The 21,840-nt window shown below is 56.6% G+C and overlaps 2 protein-coding genes and 1 long non-coding RNA gene across 11 annotated transcripts in view; 1 reads left to right on the plus strand and 2 right to left on the minus strand.

Annotated features, from left to right (window-relative positions):
• The window catches only part of TEF (TEF transcription factor, PAR bZIP family member), a 25,014-nt gene extending 19,413 nt beyond the window's left edge, over positions 1-5,601 (minus strand). Inside the window, exon 1 of the mRNA XM_023559894.2 lies at positions 5,520-5,601. Coding sequence (XP_023415662.1) covers positions 5,520-5,586 — 67 coding nt within the window. The 5' untranslated portion in view covers positions 5,587-5,601. The remainder of the gene's footprint in view (positions 1-5,519) is intronic.
• The window catches only part of LOC135231160 (uncharacterized), a 16,223-nt gene extending 4,667 nt beyond the window's left edge, over positions 1-11,556 (plus strand). Inside the window, exons 2-4 of one of the 2 annotated variants that reach the window (XR_010321682.1) lie at positions 3,871-4,256; positions 7,110-8,942; positions 9,281-9,388. This is a non-coding gene — a long non-coding RNA (uncharacterized LOC135231160). Of the gene's footprint in view, positions 1-3,870; positions 4,257-7,109 lie in introns of both variants that reach the window. The other variant, XR_010321681.1, reaches the window with a different exon arrangement.
• Positions 11,557-12,273: 717 nt separating this feature from the next.
• ZC3H7B (zinc finger CCCH-type containing 7B) overlaps positions 12,274-21,840 on the minus strand; it is a 56,200-nt gene continuing 46,633 nt past the window's right edge. For 5 of the 8 annotated variants that reach the window (XM_064283458.1, XM_064283457.1, XM_064283453.1 and 2 more), the window contains 8 exons: positions 21,399-21,595; positions 19,067-19,152; positions 14,859-14,992; positions 14,651-14,756; positions 14,432-14,540; positions 14,012-14,145; positions 13,730-13,893; positions 12,274-13,213 (listed from right to left, as the gene is read on the minus strand). In XM_064283458.1, coding sequence (XP_064139528.1) covers positions 12,925-13,213; positions 13,730-13,893; positions 14,012-14,145; positions 14,432-14,540; positions 14,651-14,756; positions 14,859-14,992; positions 19,067-19,152; positions 21,399-21,595 — 1,219 coding nt within the window. In that variant the 3' untranslated portion in view covers positions 12,274-12,924. The remainder of the gene's footprint in view (positions 13,214-13,729; positions 13,894-14,011; positions 14,146-14,431; positions 14,541-14,650; positions 14,757-14,858; positions 14,993-19,066; positions 19,153-21,398; positions 21,596-21,840) is intronic. The other 3 variants (XM_064283452.1, XM_064283455.1, XM_064283456.1) reach the window with 1 other exon arrangement.

Here is a 21,840-nt window from a genome sequence, read left to right on the forward strand (position 1 = left end):
CTTTGCCACATCCCAAGGTTTCTCCAGTTGAAGCTGTGGTGGGGGCACGGGGGTTGGGTGTGGGCTCTGGAGCTGGACCATATGGGTCTGGTTCTTGCTTCTACCACTTCCTGTGTGACCTTGGGCAAGTTACTTAACCTCTCTGTGCCTTAGTAGCATAAGTCAAGGAATCGATTCAGGCACAATGCTGAGTATAGAAGTTGGCGCATAGCAAGTGTTCAATTAAAGTTAACTCATTGTTATTCCATCTTGGGTGGTTCTGGGGATACTACGTTCCTCCTCACCTGCCACTTCCCCAAGAACGGAGCGAGTGGTGGGGTGGCCTTCAAGGCCCTGCAGGCTTTCCAAGGCCCTGTAACCTCACCTCTTATTTCTCCTTCACTTGTTCACTTTCTGCATCCACAGTGGCCCTTTTGTTTTCACAATGGCCATTTATTCCTCAGACACATTTAGTCTTTCTTGCCCCAGGAAGGAGCCTTTGGAGGTGCTGTTGCCTTAGCCTGAAAGCTCCTCATGTAACTGCCTCCTCCTCACCATCCAGGCCTCAAATGTCACTCCCTCAAAGAGGCTGGCCCTGACCCTTCTGACTGCTCAGCATTTGTCTCTCTCCTATAGAACACAAATGTCAGGCGAACAGGGACCTCTCAGTCAATGTCGAATGACTGCGTGACTGAAAAGGGGCCACCCTGTGACGTGGTTTCAGAGACCCCAGGATATCCTGTGTGTAGGGAAGAGCCTATAAACGGCCGAGCTGGGTGCAAACCCTTGACAACCGTGTGGCCTTCCCACCTCTGAGCATCAGTTCCCTCATCTGTAGGGTGGACAATCACAGCTTCTTTGCAAAGCCATTCAGAGACAGTGACGTAAAAGCACATAGCACAATTCCTGGCCCGTGCTCAGGGAAGGTGTCTGTTAGAATTGGGACTCATCCCTTTAGCAGCCTAGCCTGTGAGTCAGGCCTGATAAGATGCAAAGCCATCTGGAAGGGGCACTCCTTGAAGCTGTCTAGGTAAGAATGAGTTCCTCACATTTCCCTGAGTGGTGAGGGCCAAGAGGTAGCCAAGACGGCTCTAGGCCCCAGAGACAGGAGAGAAGAAAGGAGAGCTGGGACCACATGCTGGCCCTGAGGGTGGACGATCTCACTGAGTTCATCACCAGAGGATCGGGTGCAGTACACAGTTTAGAAGCTTGTAGTGAAGATTAGGTTCCCCGGGTGGTGCAAATGATTAAGTACTCTGTTAGTAACTGAAAGGTTGGCAGTCCAGATCTACCCGAGGTGCCTCGGAAGAAAGGCTTGGCAATCTGCTTCTGAGAGATCACAGCCATTGAAAATCCTACAGAGCACAATTCCGCTCTGACACTCGTGCGGTCGCCGTGAGTCAGAATTGACTTGATGGCAACTGGCTTGTTTTTGTTTTCTGTTTTTGATGATGATTAAATTTGCTCACATGCAGCACATGGACAGGTCCCCCCCACCCTTCTCCTTCCCTGAAAGGAAACGTCTTTATTTCTCAGTGTTGCTCTGGTCCCCTAGGCTGGGAGTAGAGGAAACCATATGGACCTTTAATAAGGCCAAGCTCAACAGTTGTCCTGGCCTGAGTCCACCCTCTCTGCTCATTTTCCTCAGTCCACCAGGAGGAAGACACCAAGCCCCTCCTCCCTGCACCCCTGCCTCCTCTGCAGAGTCCCACTGACAGCCTGCCGACCCATCTGGTACAGGGCTGGTGGCAACATGCCCCTCAGAGCCTCAGCATGCATTTCCAAGGAGATAGCCGTGTGTGTGTGCGTGTGCGTGTGCGTGCGTGTGCGCGCGCGCACGTGCATGCACGCGCGTCCACAAACCTGCAATATTCCAGTTCTTTCAGGAGAACATCCACAGAAAGGAAGGTGGGGAGAAGGGGCTTGGGTTCGGGTTGCAAATGTGATGTAGGTAGAGGGAGCAGAACAGACGGCCACAGCACTCTGCATTTCACAGAGAAAACAGTATGGCAATTCACAGTTTGCAAACATTTTCACGTAGGATAACTGATCTGATCCTAGCAACAAGCCTGTGAAGCAGGCATTCTTTTTCCCCTTTTCACAGATTGGGGATGGAGAGAGAGAAGCATAGCAAGGCCACGTGGCCAGGAGTCTCCTCCTTGTCTCTGGGTATAAGCCCTGTGCTGCTGCACTCAGAAGTGACTCTGGTTTAAGGGGTCCCATACAGGGACCCTGCCTACACAGCTCAAGATGAAGGCCTTGTTCAACCTGGGAGTGTGTTTTCATGCTACACAGTCCCCTGAAAAGGAGGCCTGAGTGATCAAGGCTGGCAGAAAGATGGGGGGCAGCCTCTGAGGCTAGCCAAGGCCCTGTAGGGTCCAGGAAGGTGGGGTATAAGGAGCTAATGATACAGTTTAGAGAAGCAAGGTATTTCCAGAAGCAGAAGAAAGAAGCGAGAAATGGGGCTAGAGTGAGTGGCCTGGAACAGAACCAACTCTTGGAAGAGAATCCTTGGGAGAAAGGGCTGGAGCAGAGACAGGAAGAAAAGCCCTTAGGGATCAGGGCCCAGAGACACAGAGGGGAAACAGAGTCAGACTCTGGGGTACAGACCCACCCTTTTGCTGGACATGTATTTCTCTGCCCACAGGGAGGCTGGCCAAACAGGCGGACCTTGGTGATGGACTGCCAGGTGGCCGTTATAACCTGAAGCCAAGGGAGGCTTGTCCCGGCCTGCTGAGTTTTGGAAAGCCTGCTTCTCCAGGGGCGGGGAAGAGGCAGAGGTTCCCGGTAGGCTGGGGCGGGAGCAAGAGGGAGGGGGTCCCAAGGTGGGACCTCTGGGGGAGTCTCTGAACTAAGAAATGAAACAAGAGACTGCAAGAGGTGGGAGAGCTAAGTCTAGTGAGAACACACCTAGAATTTCTCACGTTCTGTGTGACTTTCCTTGGAAATTCCCTCCTACTGGAGATACGCTATGTATTTGACCTAATCATGTGCTGAGGCACAGTCACAGGGCTGGGTAAAGAAGAGAAAGTGGGGAGTCTGTAAATAGGTCCTCAGTTTCCTGAAGAGCACCCTGCCCCCTTCACACCTGATGGGGGCCCGCAGAAAGCTGCCAGAGCGAGGGCCCAGGAGCCTGAGGGAACCCCTGCTTCCTCAGAGGCAATGGCGGCTGGTCACCTCTGTGGGTCTGCCCCCAGAACCAAGATGAGCAGCCCAAGGCTGATTCCTCTGAGGCAGAGGTCAGACATACCTCCTCTCTCCAACCTTTTTACCAGTTCTGATACCAGCCATCCCTCCCATGGCACTCTCGACTTCTCTGCTGGGTTCAATGATTCATTGTAATGAACACACAGAACTCACAGACCTGTGGTCTGCCTCCCAGGGTCTGCTGGAGTGGTATCGAACGGAAAGAGAGGCCGACTCAACGAGAACTTAGTGCTGGCTACATGACTGTACCATGCTAGAAACTCTAGCTCTGATTGGTGTATGTACTCCCTTTCACCAAGGTCTATTGCTTTTGAGGTAGATGTCTTTATTTTTAGAAACTATTTGGAGAGACTGGGAGCTTTGGAAAGTGGCAACTGTGGAGGGGACAGTAATGAGTGGGGTCTTTGTGAGGTGCATTGATGCACCTCCATTTTGTGCGCCCTGTTGGCCACAGGCATCTGCCAGCTCTACAAGACCTCATGCTTCTGGCCATCAGTGCGATGCCACACGCAGAGGTGATAGGAGGTGGCTGCTTTGACCCACCAGCCATACCAGACCCAAAATCCTCAGACAGAGCCAGCCAGTGCTTGGCAAAACTCTACCTGAGGCCTTGGATGCGTCCCCTCAGCACTGGGTCCCGGCTCTGCCCACCCCAGTGAGCAAGGGGGACTTTCTGCGTTGCAGGGCTCTGCAGATCAGAGGGAGTGCCAGCAGCCAGCAGCTGCCGCCACACTTCAAAGGCCTGGTGATCCTTGTCTGAGGAGCAGTGCCCTGAGTCGCCCCTGAGAGCCCTTCCCTCTCCAGCTGGGAGCTGACCCTGCCGAGCTGCTGGCCACCAGCTGTAACCTGTCCACGTACCCAGAGATCCTGGGATGGCCTGGGTGGGGTCCTGGGGTGCTATGCTGCCTACCCTGGGTGCCAGGACCAAGAAAGGGGCCCTCTGCCTCTAGATTTTGGAAGTTTTTGGAAGAAGCCTTCCAGCTTCACCTACCCATGCAGGCCATTCAGGGACACCAAAAAGGCTGTGGCCTGTTTGTGGGCATAGACTCCACCTGAGGCTCATCTGTCAGGTGAGTTGCAGGGGTCCCCTAAAATGGGCTTCTCCTGGTGAGCAGTTGGAGTCCTAAGTGCTAGCAGGGCCCAGGAGCACCTCCTATGAGGCCCATGTCAGAGGGTGGCCCGGACTGCCCCAGCATTCAAAACCACAACACCCTGGACCCAAAGCCACATAAGAGAGCCCCCTGGCACCATGCCCTGAACCACAGGATCATCTGCCATGACCAGAGTCAGCTGTCCCTCCTTTCCTGATGTAAAAACTGCCTAAGCCCACTCCCTGCGGGTGAGAGGAAGGACAGTGACTGTTTGTCCCAGGCTCCCAAGTCTGGGGAAGTGGGCTGACAGTCCTGTGGAAGGAAGTCCTGCGGGGACAACCAGGGCCACCTGGTGATGGACTCTATCAGTGCCAGCACAGCAGGATGAGGGAGAGGCCTGAGAAAGGTCTCCTGAGGGGAGACCGAGAGGCAGAGAACAGTTGAGCAATGAGGACCTGGGTGCGAGCACCTGGCGTCTCGGAGGAGAAGAGATTTGGAGGGATGTGTATCAGGAGGGGTGCCCTGAGCAAGCCGGCCTCCAACTCTTCCCAAGCTGACCATGGCCTTGGGGCTCCCAGGCAGAATTGGGAGACACCTGGTGCTGGCCCAGAGCTGCCTCACCCACGCCCTCCTCTGCCTCTCCCGTGACCGCCCGCCCCCCCGCCCCCCTGCCCCCCCATTCCCCTGCCCCCCCGCTTCTCCCCCCCCACCCCATGTTTGCCTGTAGTATCCTAGGAACGCGGGGCTCGAGCCTGTGGTCCTGTTACATAACAGCCTTCATCCCAGCCGGAGATCAGCCGCCCTCAAGCAGGAGCCGAGGCGCCGCCTGGGGACGCCTCTTCTCCAGACACAGGGCCCTGGCCACTGAATCTCCAGTCTCTCCCTCTCCCCTGTGCATCTCAACATGCAGGGGAGGGAACCTCACAAGCAACCAGCGTCTTGCTAGATTCTTCCACCAGGCCCTCTTGTCTGTCCCTGGCCCATGTGAGCACAGCACCTGTCATCGGTAGCTGCTCCCTGACACGCGTCCTGAAGCTGGCAGTCTTTGGGGCAGTCCCTGAGTTGGTGTGGCACCTACTTGCCTCCCCCAACCTGGCCCTTTCCGCACCCAGGAAGGGGTCAAGAGCAGACCCTTGCTGAGGACCCTCTCTCTGCCTGGAGATGCCTGCCCTACCACCGCACCAGGCTGCCCCCACCCTTGGCACCTGGGCAGTCAGCCAGTGTGGTCACCCCTGCTCCTACCTGCCCTCTTCTCTGGCCAAGGCAGAGAGTGTTCCAGCAGGGACTTGAGGACCTCTGGCATGTCCATGGCAGGGGCCACTCTGATCTGGTCACAGCTTGCCTGCAGGAGGTGCTCGCTCCGGGAGTTTGGAAGCAGCGGGAAGGCAGTGGCTGGCGGGGAGCTGCGGGCTTGGAGCAGGCGGGGCAGGAGCCCGAGGCAGCCAATGGGCAGCACAGCCCGGCCCACTCGGCCACCCCCTGCTTGGCCACCTGCCAGCTCCACTGCAGCCAGGCCTGGCCTTCCCTTTCCCGCTGCCTGGAGGGGCGGGCCTGGCCCCTTGGCTCACCAGCAGAAGCACGTGGAGCCAATCCTCTGCAGGGGCGGCCTGTTATCTAACTTTGCAAAGGGAAGTTCTCCCCCCAGGCTGGGAGCCAGCGCCAGGGCTGCCAGGTGAGAATGAAGAGTGCACTCCACGCCCACAGCCAGCAGGCTCCCACACGCAGCCTGGAGGCCCAGTGAAGAGCGGCCGCCATGGAAACCATCTGGGCTGGGTCCTGAGACCCTAGCAAGACAGAAGGACATAGGCAGGACCAGCATAAAGCACAGCCCTGTGCTGGCAGGCACAGGCAAATGAACGGGCAGCGTGTGCTCACCTGCAAGCTAGTGAGCCTCTGGGGTTGTTGGCATGTTCTGCTGTGGCTGTGTCACGCCACAAGGGCCTGCAGGGCGTGTCCATGCAGCCTGCATCAGTGGGGCTCATGCCTCTGCAGAGCCTGCTCTCCTAAGAGAAGTGGCTAGCCCTGCAGGCTGAGGCTCTTTGGCCTTTGGTGGGGTGGGGAGGGGAGAGGAAGGTATCACTAAAACCCCTCGCAGGCTCACTGCCCCCAGCCCATCCTGGGACCTTGATGGCAGCTGGCTGTTTGCTGTAGTCTTCTTCCTTGCCTTCCCCCCAGGACACTGTCTGGCCTCTGTGGCCCCCAGGCCACTTGAACCTGTGGGTTATGCCAAGGTTCTGTATGTTGCTGTCCACCAGAGACCAACATCAGAGCCCAGCCCCGTGGCCCAGGTATGCCAGGGCCTCAATTCTGCCACACACACAGGTGGGGTCTGGAACAAGCCACACAGCTCTTCTGGGTCTCAGCTCCAGTCTACTGAGTATGGGGAGCCCTGAGCTTCCTTTGGCTCTAGTTCTGTCTCCCCAGGTTGGATGCAGTGAGCACTTGGTCCCCTGTGCTGTCCTTGACTTCTCCGCACTCCTCGGCCCTTTCCAAAATGCTGTTTTGCACAGAATCCAATACTCCAGGAACCCCTTATGGTTTCTCCCCTTCTAACAGTCCCCAGCTTTCTCTCATTATCCTCTGTCGCTCCCTGATAACCCTCTCCAAAGTAACGTTCTTTTCCCAAATTACTTACAAATTAATTTTAGTTTCTGAATACAAAAAACAGTTACATGGCTCAAAGCTCAAAACTATTTCTAAAGGTATGCTTCAGAAACATCCTTCTTCCCCGCTCCCCTTCTTCCTGTTTTTATTACTCCTTATTTCTTCATCTGGCGTTGGGAGGATTTTGTAAATGCGAAGGAAAGGCCTTTTTATACTCCACTGCTCCAGGCTAGACCCCGGGCTGGAGCCCTGTGCCTGTGTGACCCTCCTGAGTGCAAGACAGGTGTCACACAAAGATGGGAAGACAGCTGCCTACAGAGCATGGTTCCAGAGGCAATATGGAGGACCGTGCATGTCTCCAGAATACCCACCTGGTGCATGAGATTTCGTTTTTGTGAACGCTCTGCAGACGACTCCTCATGTACAAATGTGTGCAGCCTCTAAGACCGTAAGTGCTGACCACACACCTGGCATCAGGCTAGGCCCTGGGAGGACTTCAAAGTTAAACCACACACTCCACCCTGAAGAGATTTTCATGCCACTGGGAGTCAGTCCAGCCAGACACCCCCACTCTACATCACAACATCAACTTGCAGCACCGCCTGTGGCTGGCAGGGGTCACAGCAGCAGGTAGCTGGGCCAAGCACTGTGGAGGTCGTAGGTGGGGTCACACGGGACACACCTGGGAGAGAGGAAGCCACATGCACACCTGGATACACTAGCCGGGCCACCTGGGAGGGGGATGGTCTGGATCTCGGGGTTCCTGGCTCAGAGATATGATGCCCACTGCAGATGGTCTGGGACCAGTGGGTTCCTTATGGAGGCCCCTGAGCCCATTCCCACCCCCACCCTTGGGCTTCCATAGTCTATCTGCCCCCAACTCACTGGGGACAGTGTCCATTATGTGTGGACGGCAAGGTCTCTTGGCAGGGCAGCTGTGATCTCCCGCTTGCCTTGTGTCGGTCAGGCAGGTGCCCTTAGTGGACACAAGGTCACGCTCAGAGCAGGAAAGGTCCCATGAGAGCATCTCCTACACTGTCCAGTTGGGGAAACTGAGGCCCAGACTGGGGAAGAACTTGCTCAAGAAAGCTCACTGTCTCGCCCTCTTGGTTGGCCAGCACTGCACATTTAAATTCGAGACCAGGAAATGAAGACACCAGGGGAGACAGATGCACACTGGTCATCAGTCAGCCCGAGAGCCAGAGGTATTTTCTCTTGGCCTCACAGGGGATGGTCCCCCAGGCCAGATGGAGGTCTGGGAGGCAGCGGAGGGCTCCTCCACTGGGGGTAGATGTGGATGCCGCTTTTTGGCAGAGCCCTCCGGGCCTTCTCTAGAGGGGGTGCAGAGCTGCCCCAGCCCCAGCCTGCAGGCTCCTGACAGACCCCACCCGCCTGTCCTCAGAAGCAACTTTTCAGGAATGGAAGTGGGGACAGGCACAGGTGCACCATGGCTGGTGAGCTCACAGCAGCCCTGCTCACAGGACTGAAGTCAGAGACAGGACTGCTCTGTGACTGCCGTGATGAGATAGCAGCCACTAAATATCCAGGCCATGTGGGTTCGCGGAAACGCATCCGTGAAGCAGAATCGAGAGAGAGAGAAACAAAAGTCAGTGCACACAAATTGTTAGTTGCCGACGAGATGATTCAGACTCATGGCACCCCCATGTGTGCAGAGTAGAACTGCTTCATAGGGTTTCTAAGGCCGTGACCTTTCAGAAGATTGCCAGGCTTTTCTTCTGAGGCATCTCTGGGTGGGTTTGAACCACCGACCTTTCGGTTAGTAGTCTAGTGCTTAACCATTTGCACCACCCAGGGTGCCTGCACTCAGATTACAATGATGTAAAAATATCTGTAAATTCTTAATTGCAGTTTCACCTTCTCCAGGAAGCTCTCCCTGGTTCCCCAGCCTGGATGAGGTATCCTCCTTCGCCCCCCGAATATCTCCTGTCACTGCCCCCATCACATCATCCTGCAATCTTCTATTTAGGTCAGTCCCCTGACTGTGAATTCCAGGGAGCCACGGTTTCTCCAGGAATCTTGTACTCTAGGGTCTGCAATGGGGTAAGTACTCAATGCTTAACAACCAGAAGCGAATTTAAGGGAATTTATGAGAATTTAAGGAGTAGGTACTTCAGTGGCACTCGGTTACTAATCAAAAGGTTGGTGGTTTGAATCCACTCAGAGGCACGTCAGAAGAAAAGCCTGGCAACTTACTTCCGAAAGATCACACTCACTGAAAACCCTATGAAGCACATCTACCCTGACACCCATGGGTTTGCCATGAGTTGGAGTTGATTCCACTCGGCAGCAACTGTTCTGGTTGTTTATGAGAATTTAAGAATTGATGTCCAGTGGGTTAACTGAAGTCCTGCTTATCTGACTCCTCCTATATCTCTCAGCTCAAGGAAGGCACTGACGCTGGCCCGAGGGTGCGCCTGCATTCTTCTTCCAGGAGCTGCGCCTGGCTGTACTGCTTTGGGGTTTCTTGGTGTGGCCATGGGTACTGAGACCCACAGGACACCACAGCTGAAGGGACCTTTGCCAGTTCCCAGTCTCAGCTCTGCCTCCCGCGTGTCCTTGGCACCTTCGTTGAACCTCTCTGAGCCACACAATTTGGACACCAAATGTGCAAGGCTGCTGTGGACAGATGTGCTAGATCACTGTGCCTGGTGCAGAGAAAGGGCATCCCATACTTATCAAGCACTTGAGCACCTACTGCATACCTGGCCATGTGAGCTCCTGGCCCAGGAGACTCCCTGCCTTCAGAAAATTCACAAGCCTGTGACATCTGTCCCTGGGCCACTGTATACTGCAGTCTAAAGCTGGACACATGCAGCCCATCCCATCAGGACCCCTTGTAGCCACACACAATCCACCCCAGCAATTACAGGTGTCCCTCATTGAGAAGTCCTGCTCTGAAGGCCTTCTCTTTGGAAAGATGAGGAAAGGGGCCTACGTGGCTTCGGTTGCCCTCAGGGCTTCGTGGGAGCACCTTCCAAAGCATGGTCTGGCCCTTTGCCTTCCTGGAAAAGTCATACCCGGAAAGGGTAGAGGTTGGTGCTCTGCAGCCAGGATGGCACATACAGGAAGAGCAGGGGAGGGTGGGTACCATGGACCGCCCTGCACAGAGGGCCAAAGCAGGCGGGCTGCAGAAGAGCGGGCACAGTGAGCCACAGGCCACCTGTACAGAGCACAGAGTGTCCCTGTCAGCCAGGTGCTGCCAGAGCTGGAGTCAGCTAGGTTGGGTGTTTACAGCAGGACACAGACCTCCTGCCCCTCATCCTTCAGAATGTCCGCCTCGAGGCCTGCCCATTGCCAGCCTGGCCCCACGAGGACAGCCCAGGCCCCGGGGCATAAACCCCAGGTGGGGAGGAGCAGGAGTGACACCTTGGGGACAGAGGTCAAAGTGCACGTTTATTTGCTAGAACAAAGGCTAAAAGGAGCAAGTTTCTTTCATTTTATTTTAAGAAGGACAAAAATTGTTATTAAAACATCTACATTATTATCAAGATACTAGACTTTATGAATATTTAATATTAAAGTGTGGTATTCTTAAATTTTTTAATACACAGACACCTTTAAAGGACCATTAAATTGATTACTGCCCAGCTGCTGAGAAATGCAGCCTCCCAGGCCCCCACCGCAAAGGGACACACACTAGTGGGACCTCCACTGACACAATGCTATGCTGTGCTGTCCTGTCCTCTCCATCTGTCCCCTGCCTGCTGGGGTGGGCACAGGCCCAACTCAACTCTCTGGGCCTCTGAGCCACCCCTCCCAGGGGTCACAACTGAGTAATTCCCCTCGGGTGTTCTGGTTTCCCTCCCCACACCCAGCCATTCCAGCCTCCCCTCTCTCTTCCCAGCCTTCAGGGGATCCTCGGGCAGCCCTGGATTCCAAGGCCCCCAGAAGGCTGGAGAAGAAAACTCTGGACTGAGTCCTCTTGCTTCCAGTGGAGACAAGCACACAGCTTTTTCTTTCCCTGAGCACTCCCGCTCTCTCCCCACTGGGCTCTGGTGGTCTGGGAGGGCACCACACAGAGCTGGGCCAGGCAGGGAGCACTCCCACCCCCAAATCACCTTGGCCCCAAGTTCTAGTCCTTGTCTCCTCACACCCGGCCCTCTGACAAGCCGGAAACACTCATCGTGCCAGAGTGGCTGTATTTCCTGGCCAAGTCCTTTATCTTTAGCCTTCATTGGAAGTGATCCCTTGGATACCACACACATATATAATATTATATAGAGCGATATATTTAATACCTGTGTATATATGCACCGCAGGGGCGAGATATATACACACTAGAAACAAGGCTGGTGACGACAAACTGCAACACCACGGACCAGGGGAACAAGTGTCATCCACGTTCAGGGCCATGGCCCCCACCTTGGGTATGGGCACTCCTCCCCCAGCCCCCAGCCACGCCACCAGCACCCAAACTCTGCAGTGCTGGCCTGCTGGGGGGAAGGGGTCAGGCAAGAGGAAAGGGTGCATGCCATGGTTATAGGGAAAAGGCCAGGCGGGGGCAGCTGGAGGGACAGGGTTCCCTACCCCCTGTACCCCATCACATCATCCGCACACTGCCGATCCTTGCTCGAGGAGAAATAAGGGGTTCCATTCTCTCCAACTCACCCCCAGCCCAGCCTGGGTCCCTGGTTCCTTCCGGGGGTGCCCACTCCTTGTGACAATGGAGTGGGGTATTCTGGAATGTCTGGGGAACCAGGGGAGGCAGGGGCTGCCTGCGGGGGTGGGATGGAGAGGAGGGAGTCCACATGTCAGATGAGAGGGTTGGGAAAGGGCTCGGTGGGTGGGGGCAGGGGCTGGGGTCCCAGGCAGCTGGTAGGGCCGGGGATCAGGGTGGGGTTGGGAAAGAAGGTCAAAATTGTATATCTGGATCTATGAGAGGAGGAGGAGAGGACCCTACTGGGTCCCCAGGAGGGGTGGGTCTAATCCTGGAGTGGCCTTTGGTGTCCAGGGCTGATTCCCTCCTCTTCCCCCTCCCCACCATTGCAGAACCTGAGCTCCTGGTTGCACGGCCCCATACCACCTCTTCTGAACAAACAGCCAGGCTGGCATCCTCGGCTGGGAACGTTATAACCTCTGCTGCTGCCCCTCCACACCCACCCTGAGGAGGGACTGTCCCTCCACAGGGATACTGACAGGCCCAGGCCCCGAGTCCCCTTCCCCAGCCCGTGGCTGCCGAGACCCCAGCTGCACATCCCATCCCTGCCGGGGAGCCTGCGGCTCGTCCATAATGGGCCCCAAGTCTCTGCCTCGTGCTGCAGGCTGGAGACCCTGGCAGGTCATTCTCTCCCTTTAGGCCTCAGTTTTCCTATCTGCGAAATGGGGGTTTGGGCAGGATCATCTTGGAAGGCTTTAAGGAGCCACCATCCACATTCAGGGCCCACCATGGAGGGGCCAGAGATTGTGTCATTAAAGAGAACACGGCTCCTTTGGCTTCAGGGATCATCCAGCCCAGCCCCTCCCTCCCTCCCACCCAGAGGGAAAACTCAGGCCCCAGGGGTAGGTGATCAGTACAGTGTTCCCAGCTTCATCCGGGGCTGCATTTTAAAGCTAATGGGGCCTCCTGCCCTTGGTTGTGTCCTGATCTACCCCCAGGGAGGTGGGGGGGTGGTGGGGTGGGGCAGGGAGAAGGATCTCCTGCTGCAGATTCAAGTGGGGACCCCAGGCTCCCCAGCCCTGAGCGTCAGGAGAGGACAGAAATTAAAGCTGTAGGCTGAAGCTGCAGGGGCCAGCTAAGGGCCCGTCCCCCAGCCAGCAGAACCGTGGGGGTGGGGAGCTGGTCTGCCCAGGCTTTCAGCAGGACGAGGACCCCAGGACCACTTGGGGCTGCAGCATGTGCACCTGGGTCTGCATACCTGGGTGGTGGGGGCAGAAGGGACAGACGGGGCCTGGGGGGCTGGAGGCTGCCTGGCGAGGGCAGCTACCCACCCCCTGTCCCGGCCTGCCCTGGCCCCTCTATCAGGCCCTCTGTCTCCACCCTAACCCCTGACCCCAGGACTTTGCCCAAGGCCAAGACTTGGCCCTACTCCCCGGTGGTGGTGGTGGTGGTGGTGGTGGTGGTGGCGGCGGCGGCGGCTGCGGCGGCGGCAGTGGCAGCAGGTGCTTCTGGGGCGGCAACATCCCCGCCCTCCTGTAGCAGGAAGTTGTACTTGCCGAAGTCATCGTCCCGCGGGCACAGAAGCATGTCCTTGCGGGCCTTGGCGAGCTTCTGCTTCAGCACCTCGCGCCGGTCCAACCACTCATTGAGCTCCTCCTGCCCATGGGCGCAGCGGCACTTGTCCCCATCTGGGCAGGGCTTGCCTTTTTGGAGCCTGTGGGCGGGAGGGGTCATTGCCCACACCCTGGCCCTTCCCACAGCCTCCGCCTGGGCAGCCAGGCTGGGGGCAAGGTGCTTTGTCGCAGCCTCTCTGGGATCTGACCCAGGGCTGCAAAGTAGGGGGCTTGGCAGGTCTGGGTCTCTTGCCCTGGCTGTACCCACACTCAACCCCCCTCAAAAAAAAATAAAAACAAACTCAATGCTGTCGATTTGATTCTGACTCATAGCAACCCTATAGAACAGAGTAGCACTGCCCCATAGGGTTTCCAAAGCTGTAAATCTTTATGGAAGCAGACGGCCACGTTTCTCCCGTGGAATGGCTGGTGCGTTCAAACTGCCGACTTTTTGGTTAGCAGCCGAGCGCTTAACCACTGTGCCACCAGGTGGCTTTTCTAGCCTTACCACCCCCTGCGCTCCAGCTCCAGGGCCAGCCTGTGGCCCCCACGGTGTCAGGCCCGCCCCAACCCGCGGGCCCCCTGTGTCCACCCGTGGCCCGGCCTCCCCAGAGCACCTGTCACAGAGCCGGAACTCGCCCATGGGGAAGCGGTAGGCCCAGCCGCTGGCGTCGCTGTCGGACGTGAAGACCTTCTCCTTGTGCTTCTCGGACTGGATATGCTGCTGCCACTGCTTCTTGCTGTTGCTGTTCTTGCCGCAGAGCCAGCAGTGGTAGCCCATCTGGGGGTACAGCACCGTGGGCGCCTGCTCCCCACCCTTGGCCAGGCCACCGCCCTCCAGCCGCCCTCCGTGGTGAGGTTGGGCCCGCTCCTGCCCCGCCCCCAGGGGTGGACGTTACCATGATGTCGGCGTAGTCCGTGGGCATCTGGATCTGCTTGTCTCCTTCCCGTGAGCTGATCGGGGTCCCCTCCCCAGGCTTCCCAGGGTTGTGTTTCTTCAGCCACATGTCATAGGTCTGCTGCATGTCCAGGACTGGGTGGGGGCCAGGACAGAGTGCCTGGTAAGGGGCTTCTCCATCCACTTGGCCGTGACCCCCATGCGGTTTGACTCTCAGCAGATCCGGAGCCATGGGCGTCCCAGGACCCTCCCACCCCTGCCGGGCTGCCTGGCCCCAGGGCTTAGTCCACCACAGAAGACAGCGAGGGCATGTCTGAGGTGCTGGAGCAAAGGGCGTCACGGAGCGTGCTCTGGCCTGCTGAGGTGCTGGTGTCCCCCAGTGGGCCACTAGGGTGAGGCCTGGCCCCGCCTGCCCACTCACTCTTGTTCTCCTTCATGAAGGTCCACATATCCCTCTCCTCTGGGCTGTGTGCGAAGGAGCAGTTCCCCACGTACTGGCACTTGCGGCCATTCTGCGCGTGGATGCAGAGCTGGGGGGCAGGCAGGGCAGGCCTGAGTCCGGCTGACCGCCTCACTGCCTCAGCCCTCCCAGGCCCCAGGTCCTTGGGCCCCCAGGTCCCACTGCCCCCTCACCACTCACATCGTATTGCTGTGGGAAGTTGCGGATGGAGGGCAGCGGCCGCACAGACACCCACTTCCTCTTGGCCTTGGACATCACCAGAAGGACCCGCCGCTCCTTCGTCCAGCTGTGGGACACAGTGGGAGGCTGGTTGGGGGGGGCTTGGGGACTCTCAGGTCCCGGCCTCCCCCATGGCAGTCAGGGGGCCCAGTATGCCCGGGCCGCTCACCAGTGCCGGGCCTTGGCACTACAGTACTTGAGGTCTTTGTCAGGCTCCACCACCTGCCCATTCCGCCAGCACTGGCCGCACACGAACTTCATCTGTAGGTCAAAGGTGCTGGGCCCGTGCGTCCGTGGGGCGCCCTGTGGGGGTGGGGGAGGCCTGGTGTAGCCACAGACACTGGGCCTGATGCCCTGTGGTCTGCCACACAGACAAGTCCGGGAGTGCCAGGGCTGTCGAGAGCCTTGGGAAGAGCCAGCCTCCTCCCTGACTTCTCGCTGCAGGCCACGTGGTTTCCCAGTGTGGGAGCCAGGCTTGGAAGAGGTGCTGATGCCCAAGCTCATGGGGCCAGTCCCCACCTCCACACCCCGAGGCCTGCGCTGTGGGACTGCTTGCACTGCGTTGGGCTCAGCACGCTGCACACCGCCCTGCCTCTGCACAGGCTGTTTCTCTGCCTGCAATGCCCTTCCTCCATTCTTTATCTGGCTCATTCCAAACGTCCTTTCAAATCTCAGCTCAAGCACCACTTCCTCCAGGAAACCTTCCTGGAGCTCTCCTAAGCTGTAGGTGCCCATCCTCTGAGCTCCCACGGAGCCTGAACTACCACGTGTAGACTCGCTCGACTGACCACAAGCACTGGGCCTGGGAGCGAGCAGGTGCCACACTGCGAGAGGGGAGGGAGGGACCTGCCATGGGTGGCAGCAGACGTCGGGCCGCCCTGGGCTCTGGTCCCTCCCTCCAGGCCAAGGCCCCAGTGTCCCTCCCCCACCCTCTGCCATGGCCTTTTCTTTGCAGGCAGGAGAGTCTGCTCCCCTGCATACCTGGGACAAGGCAGGGCGGGAGGTGGGCAAAGTCCCCCCTCAGCCTTGCCTCCTGCCACCCTCCTCTTCCTTGCTGTCCCGTTGCCCCAGCCACACAGGACAACTTGCTGCTCTGTGGACACACCACCTTCCCTGCTCCATAACTAGACAGAGCCTTCCCAGGTCTCCCTGGAGCTGCAGGTGTGGGGTCACCCCGTGCAGCCCTCTCTCCTCCAGGCTGGCATGGGCCTGTCTTCTGCAATGTGACCCTGGCCAGGGCAGGAACAGGAGCTGACCCCCCTGTCCCCAGCACTGCCCAGGCCCGGGCCTGCCTAGAGTGGGATGGAGTTGTGTCCTTGCTGCTTGTTGGCTGACCCCGGGCCTGGAGCCGGGAGACCTGCACCTGGGCTCAGGCCCAGAATAACACCAAGTTGTCCTGGTGACAAACATCAGATCTATCACTGGGCCACGCGCGCGGACACTCGATTTCCGAGTTCCCACCTGATTCTTACAAGAAGCCTGAGAGAAAGGTGTCCCTCCTCATCACAGGCAGTAACTGGGATGGAGGCGGGGGGCTCAGCCACTGCTCTAACAACCCTGCGCTGCTCCCGAGTTCCCATCTTGGGCCAGGCTCATGTCCTGCCACCACGGACAGTCCCATTGGCTCCCTGTAGTAGCCCTTGGAGGTGGGGGAGGGGGAGCAGACAGAGGCTCACAGGTTACCGACCCCCACAGGTAATTGTGGGAGGACAGGGGATGGCATTGGGCGGTGCTCACGTCCCTGAGGGATGGCACAGTGGCCACCAGTGCTGGCCAAGCAGCTTCTACCTTGTGTCCCTCCTCAGCTTCACAGTACCCTGGACCCACCCTCCTGATGGACAGCAAGCAGCCTCCTCCTGGGCACCAGTCAGGCCTGGCCCAGAAGCCCTGCTGCATCTGAGCCAGGACAGGGGGTGGCATCTGGGGGGTAGGCAGAACCTCAGCAGCAGGAGGGCTGAGGTCCCTTGTGACACCCTCAGGCCCCTCCTCCAGCTTGACCTGCGCTGTCCTCGGGTGGCCTTGGTTGCCCTATTGGGCAGGCATGAGGGGCTCCGAAGGACAGAAGGTGGCGAAGACTCAGTGCCCTCCCTTTAGAGGACACCACTGCAGGCCCAGTCTGAGCTCCTCACTGTTTCCCGCACAGACTCCCAGCAGGGTCGGGGGAAAGACTGCACTGGAGAGGGACAGAGGAAGGGAGGAACCGCGAAGAGAAAAGGACCGGGGAGGACGGGCTGGCAGAGTGGGCAGCCTGCTCTACCTTTGCCCATGCTGACCAGTGCGCAGGCCTGGCCTGGGTGAGGGGGTTGTCCCTCATGTGTGGATGGCACGGAGGTGTCACCTCACACTCACTCACTGCCTCCAGACTGACGTGGGCCCTGAAATCAGCCCCTAAGCCTCCCCACTGTCATCCAGTAGTTACAACGACCTCACCTCCTAGCGAGGGTATGAGATCAGGGGCGGCACAGGGCCTACCACACAGGACGGGCTCGGTGAGCTGCAATGTCAGTCAGCCCCTGTGATGGGCAGGGCAGGACTATGGTTTCCACCTCACAGATGAGGAAGTGAGGGTGATGGGGTGATGGGAATGAATGAAAGGTGAGGCAGGGAGTCAGAGACTTTGGGATTTGCCCCCCTAAGTGTGCCCCTGGGTGAGTCTCCAACATGCTCTGAGCCTCGGTTTCCCCATCTGCAAAATGTCATCTGGCCACAGGTCACTTCTTCAGGATCCTGATGAGGACCAAGAGGGATGGGAGATGATAGAATCAGAGGGTGAATGTTTCAGGAATACCAGAGTATTTGCACGGTCTCAAAACATCTCCCCAGAAGGTAGGTATTAATTACAAAGGAGAAAATAGAACTTGACAGTAGAGAAACTTGTACAGTAGAGTCACCTTAATCAAGTTATCCATGTTCACATCCGCAGTGAAGGGACAGACTGAGCTACTTCCCAATATGTGAACTGAGGAGACATTAACAGGGCCTCTGTGGTATCAGGGAACACCAGGACCTCCCAAGTGGAGGGACCTTCTACAGAATAACTGACCCAGGCTCTTCAAAAATGTCAGTGCAATTGCCTGCATGAACAACTGCCTCCTTGGCCATGAGACCAGAATTGGATGGTGCCCTGTACCATACTGAACATTTCGATCAAACATTCTACAGAAAAGTTCTGATCAAAAGGGGAAAAATGCAGAATAAGATTTAAAATTCTCATGGAATTCAGACTTTCTGGACTCATGGAGGGTAGAGGAACCCCTGAAACTACGCCCTGAGATAATCTTTAAACTTTAAACCCTAAGCCAAAAATATCCCAAAGACTTCTTAAAATCAAACAATAGTTCAGCTTAACTAGTAAAGAATGTCTGCCTTGAGCACTGTGCTCTTTTAAGGACTATCTAGATGGGAGCAAATTGACAAGAGCAATTCAAAAGATTAGATAGGAACCTCAGGAGTAGTGAGTTTATGTTAATGAGAGAGAACAACTCAGAAAAGGAGGGTGAAAATGGTTGTATACCTCGAAGAATACCATCAGTGCTACTAAATTGTACATGTAGAAACTGTTGACTTGGTGTATGCTTTGCTGTGTATATGTTCTCAGCAACAAAATAAATAAACTATAAAAAGATAAATGTCAACGCTGTGAAATACAAAGACAGATTATTCTAGATCAAGGGAGATTAAAGAGACACAGCAACTGAACACAACATGTTATCTGGGGTTTTCACAATTCACCGAATCTAAGTAAGAGAATATTTTGTATCAGTGTGAATGCCCTGATGTTGGTAACTGTGCTTATGGAAGAGAGGGCAAGCCCTTAGTTTTAGGAAGCAGACGCTGAAGTCCTTAGGTGCAATGGCATATCACGTCTGAAATTTACTCTCAAGCGATTCAGAAAAAAAAGTGTGCGTATTTATGTCTACAAATGTATATATGTGTATGTATACACATACATGCAGGGCAAAGCAAATAAGAAATGTGGTAAAATGCTAACATTTGGGGAATCCAGAAAAGCGTATACAGAAATTACTTGTACTATTCTTACAACTTTCTGGTAAGACTGAAATTTACGTCAAAGGAAAGGGATCAGGGAGTCCCTGGGTGGTACGAACAGTTAATGCCTTCAGCTAACAAAAAGGCTGGCAAATCGAATCCACCCAGGTTTGGTTTGAGTCCGCTTAGTTTCAAGGCATCGCAGAAGAAAGTCCTGGCAATATAGTTCCAAAAAATCAGCCACTGAAAACCTTATGGAACACAGTTCAACTCTGACATACACTGGGGTCGCCATGAGTTGGAGTTGACTCGATGGCAGCTGGTAAAGGGTTAGGAGATATCCCTCCTGTGCCCAATCCCGCCCCATGGCCAACTCCAGGGCCTTACCAAGCTGCTGCTGGCTTTCCCTGTATGCGCCTCCATCTGCTGCCAGTATTTCTTAGATTCCTGGACGATGTCTTCATGGGTCATGCCTGGGGAGGGTGGAGTGGGGACATGGTATCCCTGAGGAGCTCGGCAAGGTAAGAGGCAGGGGCTCTTCAAGGTGCCAGAACCCCACAGAGCCCAGGGGGAGGAGCCCCACTCCCAGGCGAGATCCTGGGGCCCAGGGTCACCACTCCCAGGGGATGCCCTGCCTTGGTCAGAAGTAGGGCCCAGGGAACCACCTGTCCTCTTGGACTCTGCTTGCTCATCTGCAAAATGGGAACAAGAAGGCCTGCTCTGACCCCTCCTGGGGGCTGAGGAAAGAAAATGCACACAGTGGACAAATGTAGTGGAGATGTGGATGCTGTACCACGGCACGGTGACGTCCCCCACCTCCAATGCCAGTGTCCCAGTGTCTTGGGCCAGTGTCTCATCGCTCTTCTTTGATCCCCTCAACGGGGGCCTCAGCCTCACCCCTGCTGGGCAGCCTCCAGTCCACTGGTTCTTAGGACTCTGTGCCTGGCCAGCCACCCGGCTCACCAGCTCACAGTGGACAGGCTCGAAAGGCCATTCATGGAGGGACTGTGGTATGTCCCAGGGACACACCCCAACCTGGCAGATCAGACTCTCCCAATCCATCCCTGCCAACCTTGTGTCGTTGCAACTGGGCCCACCTCCTGAGGTCCAGCCCAGCACCTCTTCCACGCAGCCTGCCCTCCTCCCAGCCGGCCACTCTCTCCAGTCCCTTTCCGACAAGTGACTGCACTCTCTACCTTGTCCTGTGGGTTCTACCCCGCTGAGTACCTGCCTGGCTGGCACTGCACCTGTTGTCCATTTTCCTGCTGACGATTCCTAAACGTCTACTAGAGCCCGGCCTCTCTGTGAACTTCTAGACCCCCACATCCAGCTGCCTGCTCAACGCCTCCCCTTGAAGTCCAGGCCCTTTGGACTCCCCATGTCCCAAACTGGACCTTGAGAGTCCCCCCAAGCCTGCTGCTCCCATATGTTCACGGCAACCTCATTCTCCCAGGCTCCTGGCCAGCACCTTTGGAGTCTCATATTTGTCTCATTCTTCCTATCTGGCCCATCAAAAAACCCGCCAGCTCCGCCATCAAAATATACCCAAAATCTGTCCGCCTCTGCCCCACCCTGGCCAGAGCCACCACCATCCTCTCTGCAATGGGCTCCCCACGATCTCTCTGCCTCTGCCCTGGCCCTCTAGTCGGTTCTCCACCCAGCAGCCAGAGTGACTTTTTAAAAACATTAATCAGATCATACGACTCCACCTACTTAAAACCCTCCAGACAAAGCACATCACATTCAGAACAATCCCAACCACTTACGACTGAGGCTTTCACACACTCTGGCCCCTGCCAACCTCTTGGGCCTCATCCGCCCGCCCCAGTTCACTCAGCTGCCCCACCCCCATGGATAGTCTTTCTGTACCAAAGTTGCTCTTGCCTCAGGGCTTCCGGCCTTGCTGTTCCCTCTGCCTGGAATGCTCCTCCCTGCTCAGATGTCGCCTTGACCACCTCATCTGAAGTGTCCCCCACCCTGAGTCTCTATCCTACTGCCTGTCCTCACCATGCCAATGTACCTCTGAAAGGCTGGTGCTGTGCTTTGTTAACTCTAAGAAGACACGGATTGTTGGATGCAGCATGACATTGTGCCCCATAAAACTGCTAATTCAGTTATGACATGCAGTGGGGGAAAAGGCATCCCAGGGCAGGTGGAATGCAGGATCGATCTGCTGACTCGTTCACTGTCTGTCTCAACCCCACTTAGAAACATGAGTTCTCTGAGATGGAGGACCGCCACAGGTTCACTGCTGAATCCCCGGCCCAGGAGAGGCGTTCAATAAAGCCTTGATGGATGAAGGAGTGATGAGTGAGTGAGTGAGTGAATGAATGAATGAATGGATATCTTTTCTTCTCTACAACTCTATCAGAAAAAGGTTACCATCCTCATTGCACAGACGAGCAAATGCAGGCTCAGAGAAGGGACTTGCTGACGACCACTCAGGCAGCAAGTGGAGGGGCAGGAACAGGAGCCTGGGTCCACACGGCTCCAAAGCCCTGAGCCCCTGGCAGTTCCCAGACAGGGATAAACCCCAGGGAGACTGGAAGCCCCCTGAGGGCAGAGCCTCTGTCTCCTCTGTGAGGTACAGGAAGCACACCTGCTCCAGAGAACTCCCAGGTGCCCCAGCCACCACCCTCCTCTAGATGCTCCTGAAGTCCCCTCCACCTGTCTTCCCTCCCTCCAACCTCCCCCGGCTTGCCCGTGCCCACCCACTTACCTGCACACCGCTCACCTGAGTACTGCTGCAGCAGCCAGACCTTGAGTTCAATGAAGCTGTGGGCGAAGTGGCAGCTGTCCTCCCGCAGGCAGCCATAGCGCACCTCATGGCGGCACACGTCAAACTGGAAGTGCTCCTGGAACTGGCGGATCTTGGAGTACTTGAGGGAGGTGGAGCGGACGATGTGCACCAGGCACCTGGGGGCGGGGAGGGGCCCGAGGCTGTCAGCAGTCCCCACAGCCCCCGCCAACCACTCCTTAGGGCAACTCTTCCCAGGGCAAGGCCAGCCAGAGGGGACAGAGGCCTCCGCCCTGGGGCCTCCTGCCCTCTGGGCCGTTTCTAGAACCTGGATGGCATAGTAGGTAAGAGATGGGGTTCTACACTCTAGCGGTCCTGGTATGAGTCCCAGCTCGGCACTTTCCTAGCCGTGGTCCCCTCAGGC

The sequence above is a fragment of the Loxodonta africana genome, chromosome 4 (genome assembly GCF_030014295.1).
Source record: "Loxodonta africana isolate mLoxAfr1 chromosome 4, mLoxAfr1.hap2, whole genome shotgun sequence".
NCBI lineage: Eukaryota > Metazoa > Chordata > Mammalia > Proboscidea > Elephantidae > Loxodonta > Loxodonta africana.